General features: G+C 46.4%; 1 protein-coding gene across 5 annotated transcripts in view; it reads right to left on the reverse strand.

Moving 5' to 3' along the window:
- LOC147109355 (organic solute transporter subunit alpha-like) overlaps nt 1–16,926 on the reverse strand; it is a 39,550-nt gene that overhangs the window by 9,293 nt on the left and 13,331 nt on the right. For 4 of the 5 annotated variants that reach the window (XM_086003231.1, XM_086003230.1, XM_086003229.1 and 1 more), the window contains exons 4-7: nt 14,418–14,491; nt 12,736–12,894; nt 8,746–8,857; nt 1,562–1,817 (exon numbers count right to left, since the gene is read on the reverse strand). In XM_086003231.1, the coding sequence (XP_085859357.1) occupies nt 1,562–1,817; nt 8,746–8,857; nt 12,736–12,894; nt 14,418–14,491 (601 nt within the window). Of the gene's footprint in view, nt 1–1,044; nt 1,200–1,561; nt 1,818–8,745; nt 8,858–12,735; nt 12,895–14,417; nt 14,492–16,926 lie in introns of all 5 variants that reach the window. The other variant, XR_015080245.1, reaches the window with a different exon arrangement.

Here is a 16,926-nt window from a genome sequence, read left to right on the forward strand (position 1 = left end):
GAGATGTAGCTGTTCTTCCTCAGGTAGAGAGCATCGGCCACCTCCCTGATGCAGCAGTTCTCAGTAAACTGCGAGATGTCACTGATGTTACCTACTGCAGTCGGGAACAACCCTGTGGCATAGAAATGTAGGGCCACAGCGGCCTCGACAGTCACAGGCCGTGCTGTCCATGCCCTGGTTTCGGGATCCAGTTCTGGCTGCAGCAGGTGACAGAAGTCCGTTACAACCTCCCTCGTAAAGTGCAGGCGCCTCACACATTGCTCCTCTGTCGGGTTAAGGTATGAAGTGTTGCCTGAAGACCCGTTATGGGTAGGGCCTCCTGCTCAGTGCCCTCCTGTCTTCTCCCAGCTGCTCCTGTCTTCTTTGCTGCCGCCTCTCCTCCTTCATCCCCAATGACAGACCTAACAGATCACCAATGAGGGAAATCAAATATTTGCAGGCAGACAAGCAGTCCAGCACCAGCAAAAAGATGTTCCCAAAACTCATAATTCAGTTGTGCAACAGAGAAATTTTTTACAAAAAAGGCTCAGATGTTAACCGGCAGTCTAACAGGATAAACCAGTAACCAGGAGGGGATGACCCCTTTAAATAGCGCTCCTGCAGGGCCCTTCGTGTCTGTGTCATGATTTACTAAGCAAGCTTATCACATGGCGAATCAGGCACTGGGCCAGACCAATTTCACAAAAGGGCCCTAAAACCAGTGTAGGACCCTTATTTAAATATTATAATGATGTTTTTGCATGCTTCCAGCGCACGTCCTGGATGCCCGATCCAATATGGCGGGCGACGCATTTCTGGTGTTGGATCCCTAGCCATTCATTTAGCATCTGATTTAGCATTGGTTTTTGTTAAGAAAGGTAAATATTGTAGGTTACATGAAGCCCTAAATTGAGGAGACCAGTGGTATGGTGTATTCGTATATAAGCTGTTTGTATTATGCTCAGTAGGTCCCTATTTATATAGAACTGAGATTGCACTGACAAAAAATATGGTCCAGCAATGGACATACAACCAGCAATATTTCATTTAACCTACATGACTTACATCAGGAAGTGATCAGTCAGAATGAGTTCCAGATTTAATATCCACATCAAATGATTTGTACTAATCCAGTAAATACCTGTCACATTCACTTTTTACTCAATTTGTTTGAGATACTCCAAATTCAGATAAACTTGAAACCTAACTTGTGCATTAACCTGTGTGAAGGAAATCATGAAAAGAGAAAGTGATTAAAAAAAATATAGGAATAGGAAGGTGCTGAACATTTATATTAGTACTCTTCAGTATGACTTAACTGCAGATCTGAACCTAGTTATAGTTTTGAAGTGGAATAAAAATCCTGACAACATTTTCAGAGGAATAGTCCACATTCAGAATTACAACAACGCTATTGCTCACAATACTGAAATGTATCATTTTCATATCATGTACAAGTTAGTATAAGCATTGTTGTTGCTAATGTATTAAAAAGATTTCCATACTTTAAACTATCTTGCTTACACCATTTCACATGAAATATCACTTGTTAATAATGACTATTAATGGAGGATCTACTTACGTAAAGCTCTGCCTTTTGAGGAATATAGACTCGCACAGGGAATGACATTATAGGTAGCAAGGCAGTCTAGAATCAGTGGCTGCAGATTGTTGAGGATGGTATAGGTGATTATAATTGCATATTTGGCCACAAGATGATAGCCTGCTTCAACAATTCCAAAGGCAGCCTTCAGTAACAAGTTAAACACATACAAGGACAATAAAGCAGATAGGTTCAGCAGGATCTTGATGTAAAACAAGGGATTGGTTGGATGTACCTGCAACACAAAGTTTCACTTGTTCAAAAGAAGTTCTGGTTTTTTGACTGCTTTTTTTTATCTACTGCATCACTAAACAAAAATTTTCCATTTCTACCAAAGCATGATATAATTAGAGGCCTCACTCAGTAAGCATTGATTTAAGTTAAGAAAAGGCAAACACTGCGGTTTACATGGATGAAGCCCTAAATTGAGGAGACCAGTGGTGTGATGTATTCATATATATGTTTGTACTATGCTCAGTATCATGACATAAGCTTGTCCCCATCAGTCCCAAAAGTTGATTTTTCCTGAGCAGTTTAGGGAAGGTGTCAAATGGAGGTGAAGCACTTCATGGTGTTTTTGAGCATCATCTGGCAACTATTTGGAGGATATATTTGGCAGAGGCCTGGGAAAGGTTATCTCCCAAGGATGAATGTCAAACCAACCTTCAACCTCAAGCTGGGCAAATTTGGCCACTTTAGGTTTAGATGTGCCTGTCTCTTTAAAATAATTGCTGCCCATATAATAAAGTGCAGCTCAAGGCACAGGCACTACAATTTTGCTGATAGTGTTATAAGTTTTCTTGCTGACATCGACTCTCTGAGGTGTTCAGCTGACCTCTGTAGTTGAGCAGATAGAAATAGATGGTTTCCAGTAATTCAGGGTCTAAAAGGAGGATACATAGACATAAGATAAATGTGAGTGATTTAGGAGAGGAGAAACCTTTTTTTAGACACAAGATTGTGATGCTGTGGAATGCATTAAAGTGGAGACCATGTCAATATTTAAGAATAGGGTAAATAAGTGGTTGAGGGAAAAGGGAATAAAGGGATATGGGAACAGGATAGGCACATGGGATTAGGACAACTGCTTGTGCGGAGGATAAACACCAACATTTACTTGTTGGGTTGAGTAGCTTGTTTTGCATAGAATTTCTATGTAATTCTATGGTTGGTCATTAGACCACTGACGTGGGTAGGAGCCTTTGTTAGGCAGGGACCTTCTCAGGAGCGACATCCTGACCAGCAGAACCTACCACAAAATATGTGAGGACACTTCTACCAGCCTCATGACCACAGTCTGGAAATGCACAAGAAGCCATCAAATGTTGGTTCCACTAGTTGCAGGTGCAGATCTCCACCCTCTCTGCAACCCAATCATGATAGTTGCTTTATATATCCAGCATTTACTGCCTATCCACCCTGGGCTTTAGATGAGGTCTTTCAGCAGCTGTTGTGCAGCTGCCTCAACAACCGCAAGAAGGAGGACAAGGAGAAGAAAGAGTTCTTTACAAACCCTGATGGCAGAAGGTCGTCCCAGGGAAGAGCTCGGAGGTTCTCGGATGAAGCTCTGGAGGCATTGGTTTTTGCGGTGGAGAGAAGGTGGGCAGTCCTGTACCCACCAACTGGCAGGAGGCCTTCAGCACAAGTCTGCCGCACTATGTGGAGGGAGGTGGCACACCATGTCACGGGCAGCACTGTGGTCTCCAGGTCCCACACACAGTGCAGGAAGAAGTTTAACAACCTCACATGGGTGGTCAGGGGGAGTGAAGGCTTCAACAAATGCTACATAACTCCATCTGTACCACAAGCTTCACACACTGCTCAATGCACCACACCCCCAGCACTCACCCACCAACAATCTCTACCTATCAACACTCACACCCACATCTCATGCCTTGCACACAATAACAGCTACTCAACTATGGCAGGCACATCACCCAAACACATTGCACCACACTCACTCACACACTTTCCTTTCTCTTGCAGGCCAAGGTGGCTCACAACCAGCATGAGCAGGAGTGGACAGGCGGGGGCCAAGCCAACATTGAAGAGCTGAGCCAGCTGGAGACGAGAATGCTGGAGATCATTGGGTGTCAGGTCATCGGCACCGTGGCCACTGGTGACGTTGACTCCCTTGGGGACAATAACAGTATGTTCATTCCTACTCCTTCTTCTCACATCCCACTGCTCCCTCAGCCCACAATCTTTTCTCACTTTCAAGCTACTCATGCTGTATGCATGCGTTTCTGCCTTCCAGCCCCCCTCCCTCACCATAACCCGACTCTTGTGCCTTTCTGCTTTCAGATAATCAGCTAGCACCTGAGCAGCCTGTCCCCGAGGGCACCGATGAGCATGGGGCGGGAGATGAGGAGGAAGAAGATGATGACACTGCCGCACTGCATCTCTCACTTGCAGACACCAGCTCAGATACTGGAACTACACGTTCTTTAGAGCCTAGTGCAGTAGCAGGATCTGCAGAGGGTGAGGCACCGGGCTGCAGCAAGGCCAGGGGGAAAGGGTATCTCGGGGGCCAGCTCCCCGGAGGGCGAGTTCACGCACACAGGATTCAGATGAGGACCTCGAGGGGGAGGCCTTCAGAGGAAGGGTGATGGGCATGCACATGGAAATGATAGGTGCAATGGCAAGGCTGCCAGAGAGCCTCTCGACAATGGCAAGGAGCGTGGAGGAGTCCGCCTCCAACATTTCATGGGGCTCTGCGCAGAGCATGGATCCCAGGATTTCCAGTCTGGAAATGACGGTGCACTCCCAGAGAGACCGTAGCGACCCAGACGTGATGACACGCATGATGAGCGATGTTGCAGCTTCCATTGCAGCACAGGTGGAAGCGACCCGATGTCTTAGTGCTGCAGCGGAAGCTCAGACTGCTCTCACGCAGGCTGCGATTTCCCCTACCTCGGCGGGTCCAGTGCGGCCGGGGTCAGTGGTGGGTCCAGACCCTGCTACTGGCTCCAGCCCGTTGTCCAAAGTAATTTTACATTGATTGGGTTTGTTAAGCCCGCCCAGTGCGTTTGTCGACTAATTGAAGGAAGCGGGTCTGATGACGTCACTTGATGATGCGTCATCAGCCAGTTTCCTTAAACGAACCATGCCCAAATTGATTTTGACAGTTGTGCTGTCAGTGTTCTACAGCATTGAGGTGCTGCAAACACTGACAAGCACTGCACAAACGTGCATGGTTGCACCCAGGCTCTCCCATGACTCCCTCCATATGCATATGCTTATGGAAGGAGTCACAGCATGCAGGGAGGTTCTCTTCCCTTCCCATGGGTGGAAGAGACCTCCCCAGGAGATCAACGCAGCCTGGTTGCACATTGCACAGGAGGACACAAGCAGAGATGTCATAAGAAGGACCAGGCTGCAGTGGCGCAAATCTTTCAATGATCTCAGTAGAGCACGAAACGTTACTGCAAAGCCACACTCAACCTCATCCTGCTGTGCCACTTATCACATCCCCATCACTCTGCCTTCCCTACCCTACTCCTGCACATCCTTACTCACACCAACTTACCTTACACCTCCACCCATCCCTATCTACATTATCACTTCCCCATCTCACTAGCCACCCCTCACACTCACCCTCATCCTAGTCCAATCGTACCAACTAACAACACACAAGGGTAGGCACTTGTGTGTTTTAGCCAATGTTCATGTGAAGTTTCTGTTAATGTGCTGTCAAACATTGAAATCTTTATTTTCAACACTTTGCGTTCTTGGACAGATTTGTGTGCACCTTTGGAAGCAGCTTAGTGAGTTGCAGTGAATGGTGAGACATAACGGTACCCCCCGCAATGGTGATGAGTGTGAAAGGAATGGCTTAGACATTGTAGGGATGCTTTATAGCATTGGTGTGGGCAGGTGCCAAACTGGCGCATCATGTGGCAGCCAGGGTGTACAGCGTCAAGTGAAGTAAATCTGACCAAGGTGAGGCCATCCCTGGCTTCCCAGGCAGCAATATGGTCGGGTGCTGATGCCTTCTGTCCTGTGCAGCATCAGTTGATTCTGGAGAAGATTGGTGTTGTTGTTGGTGCTGCTGGTGTGCCTGGTGCTGCTGGTGTTGGGGCTGATCGTGGTGGGATTCTGAGGACCAAGGTGAGGTAGTTTCAAGGGCACCGATGCTGATGTAATAGATGGCAAGTGAACTTGAGATGACAGAAGCGATCTGTCATTGGTGAAAGAGGATGTTCCAATGAGGTGACACTGGGTACAGAGTTTACTCCAAACACTTGCAACCTGCATAAAGCGCAAACTGTCTTCCAAATGCAGTAAGCAACAGCTTCTGAGCTTGGAAAGTGAACAGATGTGAGATGGGAGCTTTTATAGCACATTTGCAGCTGTCAAGTAAAGAGATGATTTCCTGGTCATACAACTCCCGACCTGCTTACCTGACGTGATTCCCGAGCAGCGTAGACCCCGTGGCGACCTCGTGAAATTTAAAGGTGAGCTCAAAATACTTTTTAAGTGGCTCTTAACAAGGTCATAATGGCCTAAATTGCCTCCCCCGCCACTGCGTTTTGGGTCTGTTCAGCGTCGACAGACCTGACATCTGGGAAAGTCGTGTGGTGGTGGGTTAACAGCGGGTTCCCTACCCATTGTCAAAATTTTTTTTTCCACCCAACCCGGCACCAAACGCGCCCGCTGACCCCCTGAAAAATTCCCCCCGCAGTCTCTGCTTGGTTGCATCCAAGCTCTGACTGCTGCCATCGTGGCTGCGTCTACCACCATTGACTGGGGCTTTCATGGTGTCGCAGTAGGCCAGCAATCTGTGCTGCAACAGATTGCTAGGAATGCTGAGGCGCTGCCCCGGGGGAGTGGCAGTGGGTCAGTGGAGCAGGACCCTACTGTCCTCTCTCAGGATGACAGCATTCCTGCTCCCACCACTGCCACTCTGACATTGCCCTTGCAGCTGCCTGCCAGCCAGCCCAGACTGCTGCCGCCCATTCTGAGGCAGTACATTCTACAGCCGGGCCTTCTAGGTCCACAGCTGGTTGAGGCCGTCCTGCAAGGCCATCTGTAGTCTCCCCCATGGAAACTCAGCAGCCTTCCACCAGCTGTGCTGCAGCCACTGGGGGAGCACTGTGTAGGAGCACTAGGGTAGGAAAAGGCACATGAACGACAGGCACTAAGAGATTGCACAAGGGTCATTAGTTAATAGTATTCATGTAATATATGTGGTATGTTTATAGATAAATATATTAATTGTGTTTGGAATCTTTTGTGGTGTCTCATTTCAGCTTTGCAACCAGGAGGACACTGTGATATGGTGTGAGATAGGGATTGTATGATGGGGATGTGGTGAGCAACAGGGATCTGAGATTTCATTCATGCGACTCAGAGTCTGATGAGCTGGTCACGGACAGCCCGTCCTGAAGGCTGATTGTCTCGGTATCTTTGCCCTCCCTCCTGTTCCTCCACCTCATCTTCTTCTTCTTCCTCCTCGTCTTCTTCCTCTTCCTCCTCATCCTCCTCCTCCTCCTCCTCGTCCTCCCCCTCCTCCTCAACCTCCTCTCCCTCCTCCTCCTCCTTAGGTGGTCTTGCAATCCCTGGTGGCAAGGGCAGCGTCCTCGTGATGGCCAAGTTGTGGAGCATGCAGCAGACCACCATGAAATGGGACACCCGCTCAGCCGAGTACTGGAGGGCTCCTCCTGAGCGGAACTGTTGCTTCAGTAGGCTGATGGTCTGCTCAATGATGTTCCTGGTGGCAGCATGGCTCTCATTATATGAATGCTGAGCACGAGTGTTGGGGTTGCAGAGGAGAGTCAGGTGGAGAGCGGCCTTGTCTCCGAGCAGCCACCCTTGAGCTTGACGTGGTGGCTGTAAGAGTGCTGGCTCACTGGTCTGGCGTAGGATGAAGGCATTGTGGTTGCTACCAGGATAGCGGGCATTGACATTGAGGATTTGCTGTGTGTGGTCACACACCAAATGCACGTTAAGTGAGTGGTAGCCTTTGTGGTTACAGAAGATCTCAGGATTGGTATGAGGTGCACGCAAATCCATGTGGGTGCAGTCGATGGCACCCTGCACCATGGGGAAGCCCGTTATCCTGGCAAAGTCACATGCGCACTCGTCCTGCTTCTCTCTGGTGATCGGGAAGCCAATGTAGTCCCTTCTCCTGCTGCAGAGAGCCTCAGTGACCTCCTGGATGCAGCAATGGACGGCAAACTGTGAGATGTCTGTTGCTGCAGACTGGAAGGATCTGCTGGTGAAGAAATCGAGGGCCACGGTGACCTTGACTGCCACTGGGAGAACCGTGGTCGCCCTGGTCTGAGGCTGGAGGTCTGGTTGCAGGAGGTGGCAGAGTTCTGTGACCACCTCCTTGGTGAAGCGAAGCATCCTAATACACTACTCCTCACTTAATTGAAGGTAGGAGAAGTGATGTTGGATGAGCCTAGGTGGGTAAGGCCTCCTGTTGAGAGCCCTGATGACTCTCCTCCTCCCTCTGCACACATGTTCCAGTCTTTCTCACTGCCTCTGCCTGGAGGGCGAGGTCCACTGCCTGTACAGCCCCCATGACTTTTAGCAAGTGTAGTAGTTTGAAGCATTTCAAAAATAATGAGGGAGTTTTGTACTTGCCAGATCAACACTGCAGTTGCAGGAAGTAGCACACAGCCACTCAAACTGCAAAACCCTGTCAGGTGCAAGCGATTGGTGATGATCCTTTTAAGTAGCGTCGCTGGAGCCGGCTTCCTGCTGCTGCCGCCACCTCAACCTGTTGTTGCTTTCTCCAACCGATAAGTTCAATGGCCAAAACGAAGTTGGGAGATCGGGCATCGAGTGAGCGTTGCACACTCACTGACGTCATGATGTCCGTGATTGTGATGTCCTGGGCGAGCAAGTCTAGCGGCAGTGCTACCAGCAAGACGGATGTGTTGTGCACCGCTGGAACCGCCATCAGCTGGTGGTAGAGTGCTGAATGGCATTTTAGCGCTACTGTGGCACTAACGTGTGGCGCTAAACACACAAATTTCACCCCCTGTATGAAATTAGTTTAGTTTTGTTAAAAACTGATGCAAACTCATTTGTTCATGAAAATAGCCTTGAATAAACTCCTGAGTGAATTTCCGTATTATAGATTTTTGCGATTACTTGAGACTCTTTATTAGATATGTACATTCGCATTGAAACAAGCAAATCTCAGAAGTTACCTCGCCACTGTTGTATTTCCCATCAGCCCACAAGACTGCAGAAATGAACTGAAGCACTGGCAGTAGAATCAACGTCTGCAAAATGCCAATTCGAAGGATTCGATAAGCTTTTCTATGAAACAAATATCCCAGCATTTAAAAAAATTAATTATTAAAATATTATTACTCATTTACTATTCTAAAGAAAGATGTCTTCCCCCTTTACATATTTCAAAATTATTCTCATTGTTGTTCATTTTAACTGATAAAAACTGAATACAATAGAAAGACTTTGCATTACACTTTCTAGCACTTATAACTACTATTTGGTTCAGTTGTTCTTTCGGTCTCAGGAAAGTCACAAAGAGACTCTGACTCAGACACAGTGAATGAATCAAGTACTATGAACAAGCACACAGAGGCCTCAGTTTAACATTTCAGCTAAAGGGCAGCACCTCCAACAATGCAGTACTGCAGTGGAGTTAAATTATGTACAGTCTACTGATAATTGAAAGTCATTTTTGCCTTAAAAAACTTGAATTATCCAATAATTTGAACTAAGCAACATAAATAACACAAAATCAGGAAGTCAGAAGCTCATGGGTTCAGGTCCCATTCCAGAGACTGTGCACGTAATTTAGAGTGGCATTTCAGTGCAGTACTGAGGGAGTGCTGCACTGTTGTATGTGCTGTCTTTGAGATGAGACATTAAACTGAGGGCCCCGTCTACCCTCTCAGATAGATGTAAACAATCCCATGACACTATTTCAAGGAAGAGCAAAGGAGCTTTTCCAGTATCCTGGCCAATATTTATCCCTCAACTCACATCATTAATACAGATAACCTGGTCATTATCTCAATGCTGTTTGTGGGACCTTGCTTTGCGCAAATTGGCTGCCTATTTGTTCACTATTTTAAAGAAGGTTTAAAATAAATGGCTTCATTAAATAATGCCCAATACAACATAATGCATGTTATATTTAACACGTTATAATTAATATCACACAGCATAATTTTAAATCAAAAAAGGCTGCTGCTTTGAACTGTACTGAGTCAATGCTTTCAAGCGAGAAATAGTACGGGGAGAAATTGGGGGGGGGACAAAAAGAAAAAAAAGTAGCGAATAATGATGCTTGGCAACAATTGCACATTAACTGCAATAGAAAAAAATCAAACAATTTATAAGTAAACCTTCTAATGGAATCAGTACCTTGAAATAAATTTTATAATCTATTCCTCCTCAATAAATACACTACAGAATGAATGGGAAAAGTGTTATATTTTTACTCCTTTTTTTGTTGGTGGCTGGTATCACCGTGTATAGCTGGTGGCCTAGCAAGCCACTCAGTTGTATCAAATCGCTAGGAAAAACAATAACAATAAAACTGGACGGACCACCCGGCATCGATCCAGGCACCGGATTCAGACACGGCAAAGGCACACCCAGCCCAGTGAATCCTGAAAAGTCCTCCTCACTAACATCTGGAGACTTGTGCCAAAATTGGGAGAGCTGTCCCACAGACTTGTCAAGCAACAGCCTGACATAGTCATACTACTTACAGAATTGTACCTTTCAGCCAATGTCCCAAACTCCTCCATCATTACCCCTGGGTATGTCCTGTCCCACCAGCAGGACAGATCCACCAGAGGTAGCGGCACAGTGAGATACAGTCGGGAAGGAGTGGCTCTGGGAGTCCTCAACAATGACTCCGGACCCCATGAAGTCTCATGGCATTAGGTCAAACATGGGCAAGGAAACCTGCTGATTGCCACCCACCGCCCTCCCTCAGTTGATGAATCAGTACTCCTCCATATTCAACACCACTTGGAAGAAACACTGAGGGTAGCAAGGGCACAGAATGTACTCTAGGCAGGGGACGTCAATGTCCATCACCAAGAGTGGCTTAGTAGCACTACTACTGACCGAGCTAGCTGAGTACTGAAGGTCACAGCTGCCAGACTGCGCCTGAAGAACCAACATGAGGGAAAAACCTACTTGACCTCATTCTCACCAATCTATCTGTCGCAGATGCATCTGTCCATGACAGCATTGGTAGAAGTGACCACCGCACAGTTCTTGTGGAGATGAAGACCCGTTTTCACACTGAGGACACCCTCCATGATGTTGTGTGGCATTACCACCGTGCTAAATGGGATAGATTCAGAACAGATCTAGTAGTTCAAAACTGGGCATCCATGAGGTGCTGTGGGCTATCAGCAGCAGCAGAATTGTATACCACCACAATGTGTAACCTCATGGCCTGGCATATTCCTCATTCTGCCATTACCATCAAGCTAGGGGAGCAACCATGGTTCAATAAGGAATGTAGAAGAGCAGCCAGGAGCAGCACCAGGCGCACCTGAAAATGAAGTGCCAACCTGGTGTAGCTACAACACAAGACTACATGCATGCTAAACAGCGGAAACAATATAGACAGAGCTAAGTGATTCCACAATAAATGGATCAGATCAAAGCTCTGCAGTCCTGCCACATCCAGTCATAAATGGTGGTGGACAATCAAACAACTAACAGGAGGAGGAGACTCTATGAACATCCCCATGCTCAATGATGGCAAACCTGGCAAATGAATTCCAGAGGTGAGGTGAGAGTGAATGCCCTTGATATCAAGGCAGCATCTGACCGAGTGTGGCATCAAGGAGCCCTAGTAAAGTTGAAGTCAATGGGAATCAAGGGGTAAACTCTCCACTGGCTATAGTCATACCTAGTACAAAGGAAGATAGTTGTGGCTGTTGGTGGCCAATCATCTCAGCCCCAGGACATCACTGCAGGAGTTACTCACAGCAGTGTCCTAGGCCCAACCATCTTCAGCTGCTTCATCAATGTCCTTCCCTCCATTATAAGGTCAGAAGTGATGATTGCACAGTATTTAGTTCTATTCGCAACTCCTCAGATAATGCAGTCCATGCCCACATGCAGCAAGACCTGGACAACATCCAGGCTTGGGCTGATAAGTGGCAAGTAACATTCGCGCCACACAAGTGCCAGCCAATGACAATCTCCAACAAGAGTCTAACCAACTTCCCACGACATTCAACGGCATTACCATCGTCGAATCCCCTAACATCAACATCCTGGGGTCACCATTGACCAGAAACTTAACTGGATCAGCCACATAAATACTGTAGCTACAAGAGCAGGTCAGAGGCTGGGTATTCTGTGGCAAGTGACTCACCTCCTGACTCCGCAAAACCTTTCCACCATCAACAAGGCACAAGTCAGGAGTGTGATGGAATATGCTCCACTTGCCTAGATGAGTGCAGCTCCAACAACACTCAAGAAGCTCGACACCATCCAGGACAAAGCAGCTCCCTTGATTGATGCCCCATCCACCAGCTTAAACATTCACTCCCTCCACCCCCGGTGTACTGTGGCTGCAGTGTGTATCATCTACAAGATGCATTGCAGCAACTCGCCAAGGCTCCTTCAACAGTACCTCCCAAACCTGTGACCTCTACCACCTAGAAGGACAAGGGCAGTAGGCCCATGGGAACACCACCACTTGCAAGTTCTCCTTCAAGTCACACACCAGCCTGACTTGGAAATATATGGCTGTTCCTTCATCATCGCTAGGTCAAAATCCTGGAACTCCTTCCCTAACAGCACTGTGGCAGTACCTTCATTTTACAGACTGCAGCGGTTCAAGAAGGCAGCTCACCACCACCTTCTCAAGGGCAATTAGGGATGGGCAATAAATGTTGGCCTTCAGCAACATCCACATCCCATGAATGAATAAAAACATTTGCTCCATGCAACTAATACAAGGGTAGATTTTATGACGTTGTGCTCCCAGTATGGAGCTTCACCACTGGGAATGCATCCAAATATCTAATGCATGCTCCCAACAGAAGAAGCTCTGTTCCAGGTGTGGAAATACATAAAAATCTACATTCTGAAGTACATACTTAATCCTTATTAGAGAATAACTATCAGCATATATTATAGACATTTATTACATTAAAAATTAAACAATCATTAATACACATCTTTACCTGTTTATCCTGACCTTTGGAAGACAGATGCAGCAACAGCAACAAGGTCCCAAATTTAGTGGCGTGTCCACATACTGCAGTTTATCAATGGCTTCTGTTACTCCACCAAGGTAATTTATAGTAAGGTGGAAGAAACCAAACAAAGATATACTCGCATAACTATAAAATAGAGAAAATTCAGATTAGGGGCCTGAAATTCAGCATCTTGGCACCAGCTGTTAAAACCAGTTTTGTGGAAAAAATGGTGTTTGCTTCGCTTCCGGCATGGGTGCCATAATGGTGAGGTCAAAAAAAGAGGCATTGTCTAGCTTCATCTGAAGTAGGCATTAGGCCATTAACATATTCAAATAAGGGGGCTAACGCCTGCTTCTGTTTTCTCTTGAAAATTTGGCTTGTGTCTGAGGCAGCCAGCACCAGCGATGTTTACTCCTAGGAGAACAAGCGTTAAACAGCGGCGAATGAAATAAAGGTGAAGTAAGATATTAAAAATTGGGTATAACAGGGCAAGACAACCAGAATTCAATTGCAACACCAATATACAAGGTGGTGGGAATGGGTTAATTCATACTCTGAGTTGAACAATAGAGGCCTGTATATTGCATTTATCCAGCTAACTTTTAAACATGATTAAGTGACTTCAAATGCTGAGAGATTAAACTGCAAGAACAACCCATGGAAAGATTGAGGAAGATGTGTGTTCAATCAAGCGGGGTGACACATATGCACCGAAGAGTCTGTTTAGTGTAAAGCACAGCAGGGTTCTATTCTTCAAAATATAGTGGGGCTAACTAAAATGTGTTTGCTTTGCAGAGATGACCCGAAGCGAGACAGAAAGTCTGTGTTTTGCCCACTTTAACAAGGACTGGTATCTCAAGAAAACACTTAACAAGCAGAACCATCTGACTACGGGCAAATGGATGGTTGTAAAGTAATTAAGATGAGGCCCATGGTCACAAGAGGTGACGGGACCAACTGATAACGAAATGTGGGGATTGGGGCCAGCAAGAAGATGAACTGTCATGGTTTTATAATTACAATTTAGCTATAACTCTGTATATGCTGTTAAGCTTATCCCCGCCCCAAGGGCAGGGCCTTAATTTTTGTATAACTGTGTGGACTTTGAGAGGTTCGTTGGAGTCTGAGTCTTGTGTAGGGACACAAGAAATTTCTCCCCAGGCCTGAATAAACTGTTTTGACTTCAATTATTGGGTCTGTCTTTCTTTCGACAAGCCAGTAACGTCGACCTTGTATATCACTTGGTACGCAATTTGGGGGCTTACATCAAAGGTAAGTACTTAACATTACCATCTCCGACCTCACTCCCGATGTTGACCTCCAGCCCCTCTCCAATCCCCCCCGCCCCTGATGCTGGCCCCAACCTCCCCCCCGATCCTGGCCACGAGTCCTGACCTCCCCCCCGATCCTGGCCCCCAATCTTGACCTTCCTCACAGTCCTTGATGGGCGTTCAGCCATTCAGCATGTTCAGGGAACACCACAATAATGATAATCAGCTGGCAGCACCAAGTTCCAGTGCTGCCTGCGATCTATTTACGGGCATGAGCAAACCTTACCCCGTGGTGGCATCGCCTGTTTACGGGCCTTATCAGATTTCTAGGCCAAAGTACTGAAACTTCGTTCACCACCAATACATTTATCAAAGTGCATTTACAATTATACTTACACTGCTGTCACAAAGTTCACTAGGGTTCCAGCTCGTGGAACAAACATCCCCAATTGGTAGGCAATGGCAGTTACCTAAGAAAACAAGAACAAGAACATGAGCTTTTGCTGAAGGTACTTCATTTACAGTACCAAGACTGTACTTTATACGTGTGAAATGTTTTATGTCGAAACTACATTTAAAAACATGCTGCAGAAAGTTAGGGCTGGAAGTTAACAGTGTTAGTACCTTTTTAACAACATGATAATTGTTAATTCAATGTCAATCAACCTCTCTGGCCCAGAAACAATTTAAACTGTTCACTCTCATTCCTGCATGTAGTAAATTGCGTTTTTCAGGTGGTAGGCATTACTATCCCATTTTATGCCTTACATCCGTCCCAAAATGAGCAGTAATTCACAGAAAAATCCTGTCCTCACTGTTTAGGCTCATACATAAAGAGCAGTCACTTGGGCAAAGTGTTAACACCTCTGGAACTTTACACAACAAAGAGGCCGGTTTAACCCGGAGTGGGTTTCAGATGGGAAGGGGGTAAGGCACACTTGCTGTCCCAAGTTTCAGGCCGGGGGTAGTTTAACTCCCAGGGCTCACTTAAATGCCACTGCTCCACTTCCTGCCCAAAACAGGTATTACAAGGGTGCAGAGTGGCTGCTGGCAGATGAAGATCAGGCAGATCTTTTCTTTCACTTACGTGCAGGGCCTCTTCATCCTTCCCACCATCTGCTGACCTGCTTCACCCTAGCAAGAAAGCCACTGCAGCTTCCCCACTCAGGCCGCAGTTAAAATACCATCAGGGATCCATTGACGTCAAAGGACCCCGATTAACATTTAGCCATGAGGCTCCCATCGAAGTCTGTTAAGCACCCCATCCACCGCCAAAACCAGCAGCGTTAAAAGCGGAGATTGGTGGGAACAGAGTTCCATTTTAACTGCTGCTGCTCCATTCCTACCCAGCGGTGAGAGTTAGAATTCCCCTCCCCGTGCCCCCAGCGTCAGGAATGGCAGTGTAGGGTCGATTCCTCCCCCCCCACCCACAGTAAAAATATTGGACTATGAAATATAAAAACACAGAAGTGCACAGCCCGCAAAAAGAGCTGGGCAATAAAGGGTTAATTCAGACATTGTGGCTGAATTGCCATACAAAGGTTTTCTGTCTCGGGAAGATACAAAAACATTTGCATATTCATGTACCTTAAGGGGTTACATTGTCCACCTTAGACCAAGGCCCCCGAATAACCAGTTTCAGTGCAGGCCTAGACAATGGGCCGGGTCTCGAACCTTTTGAATACAAATGCTAACAGTGACCAACAACCTCGCATATGCAGTCACTTTGGGAGGGTTGCATTGTCAGAAAGATATCTCAAATCAATGGACAATACCAGGAACAATTCACACATTTTGAAACTAATCATATGCTCAAGAGGGGGCCAGGAAATACTGCAAGTTGGTTTTGGTTTAAAGTAAGAGCACTTCGAAGACAGTGGTGTGGGAAGCCGACGACAGAACAGTGAACAGAAAGATTTGGGCCTACAATCAACTCCAAGAGACAGCCGATCGGGAGTGGTGATTGTATGTTTCAGTCAAATCATAGAGGGGGCTTTTATGATTGAGTCTAAGTAAGTTTGTGAGTTTCAGTCAGATCACAATAAGGGTTTTGTGATTGAGTCTGGGTAACTTTATATGTAACAGTCAAATTGCGGACGGGTTTAACTGTGTCATATTGTGTCGGTGCAAATGACCCTTACGTAGGGGTTTGTATTTTGGGGTTGTTAGTCTAATATAAATTGTAGGGATTTATCCTGGGGAAGTAATTGTGTGTGTGTGTTCAATAAACGAATGAATCAAAGGTTGATCCAAAACCCTGTGCCTGTGTATTTTGTTCTTATAAATCCCGACGTCCAAGAACAGTGTGTAACGGGGGACCAGTATCGGAGAAAACCCCTTACAGAATCTGGCGACCGCAGCAGGATGTCAAGGTTTAGAAAAAAATTATGGACAGGGTTAAGTGCAAGAAACCCGCGATGGAGGATAGGATATCCTCGTATGTGTTTGGGAAAGTAAACATTTCCGAGCACTGGGTGCGAGAAATGCTACACTCTGACAGTCCGTATGAGAAAGCGGTTGCGTGGATGTGTAGTAGTATACATAAGAAATCGAAGGAAAAGGCGATTTGGCTAATATGTATGCAGAAACAAATTCAGATGCTCACGGAGAAAGTTGAGCGTTTAGGAGTAGAGAAACAGGAATCAGAAAGTAGGCCAGGAGAGAGAGAGAGGCCATAGTGAACCGGCTGACAGAAGATTTGAGCTTTGAAAGGCAGAAGAGAAAAGCACAGGAAGAAACAGCTAGAAACATGTTAGAGTACTGCAATGTCAGGTCACTGAAATTAGAAGGCAGTGTCAGGCTCAGCGTGAGGAAGGTAATAGGAACTCAGAGAGAGCTGACAAGGCTGAGGAGCAGTTAAAAGATATAAAGGTGGCCTACAGGGTAGCCAAAAACTGGGTACATG

Source organism: Somniosus microcephalus, chromosome 12 (genome assembly GCF_052327205.1).
Source record: "Somniosus microcephalus isolate GS21.2 chromosome 12, FLI_Smic_1.0, whole genome shotgun sequence".
Taxonomy (NCBI): domain Eukaryota; kingdom Metazoa; phylum Chordata; class Chondrichthyes; order Squaliformes; family Somniosidae; genus Somniosus; species Somniosus microcephalus.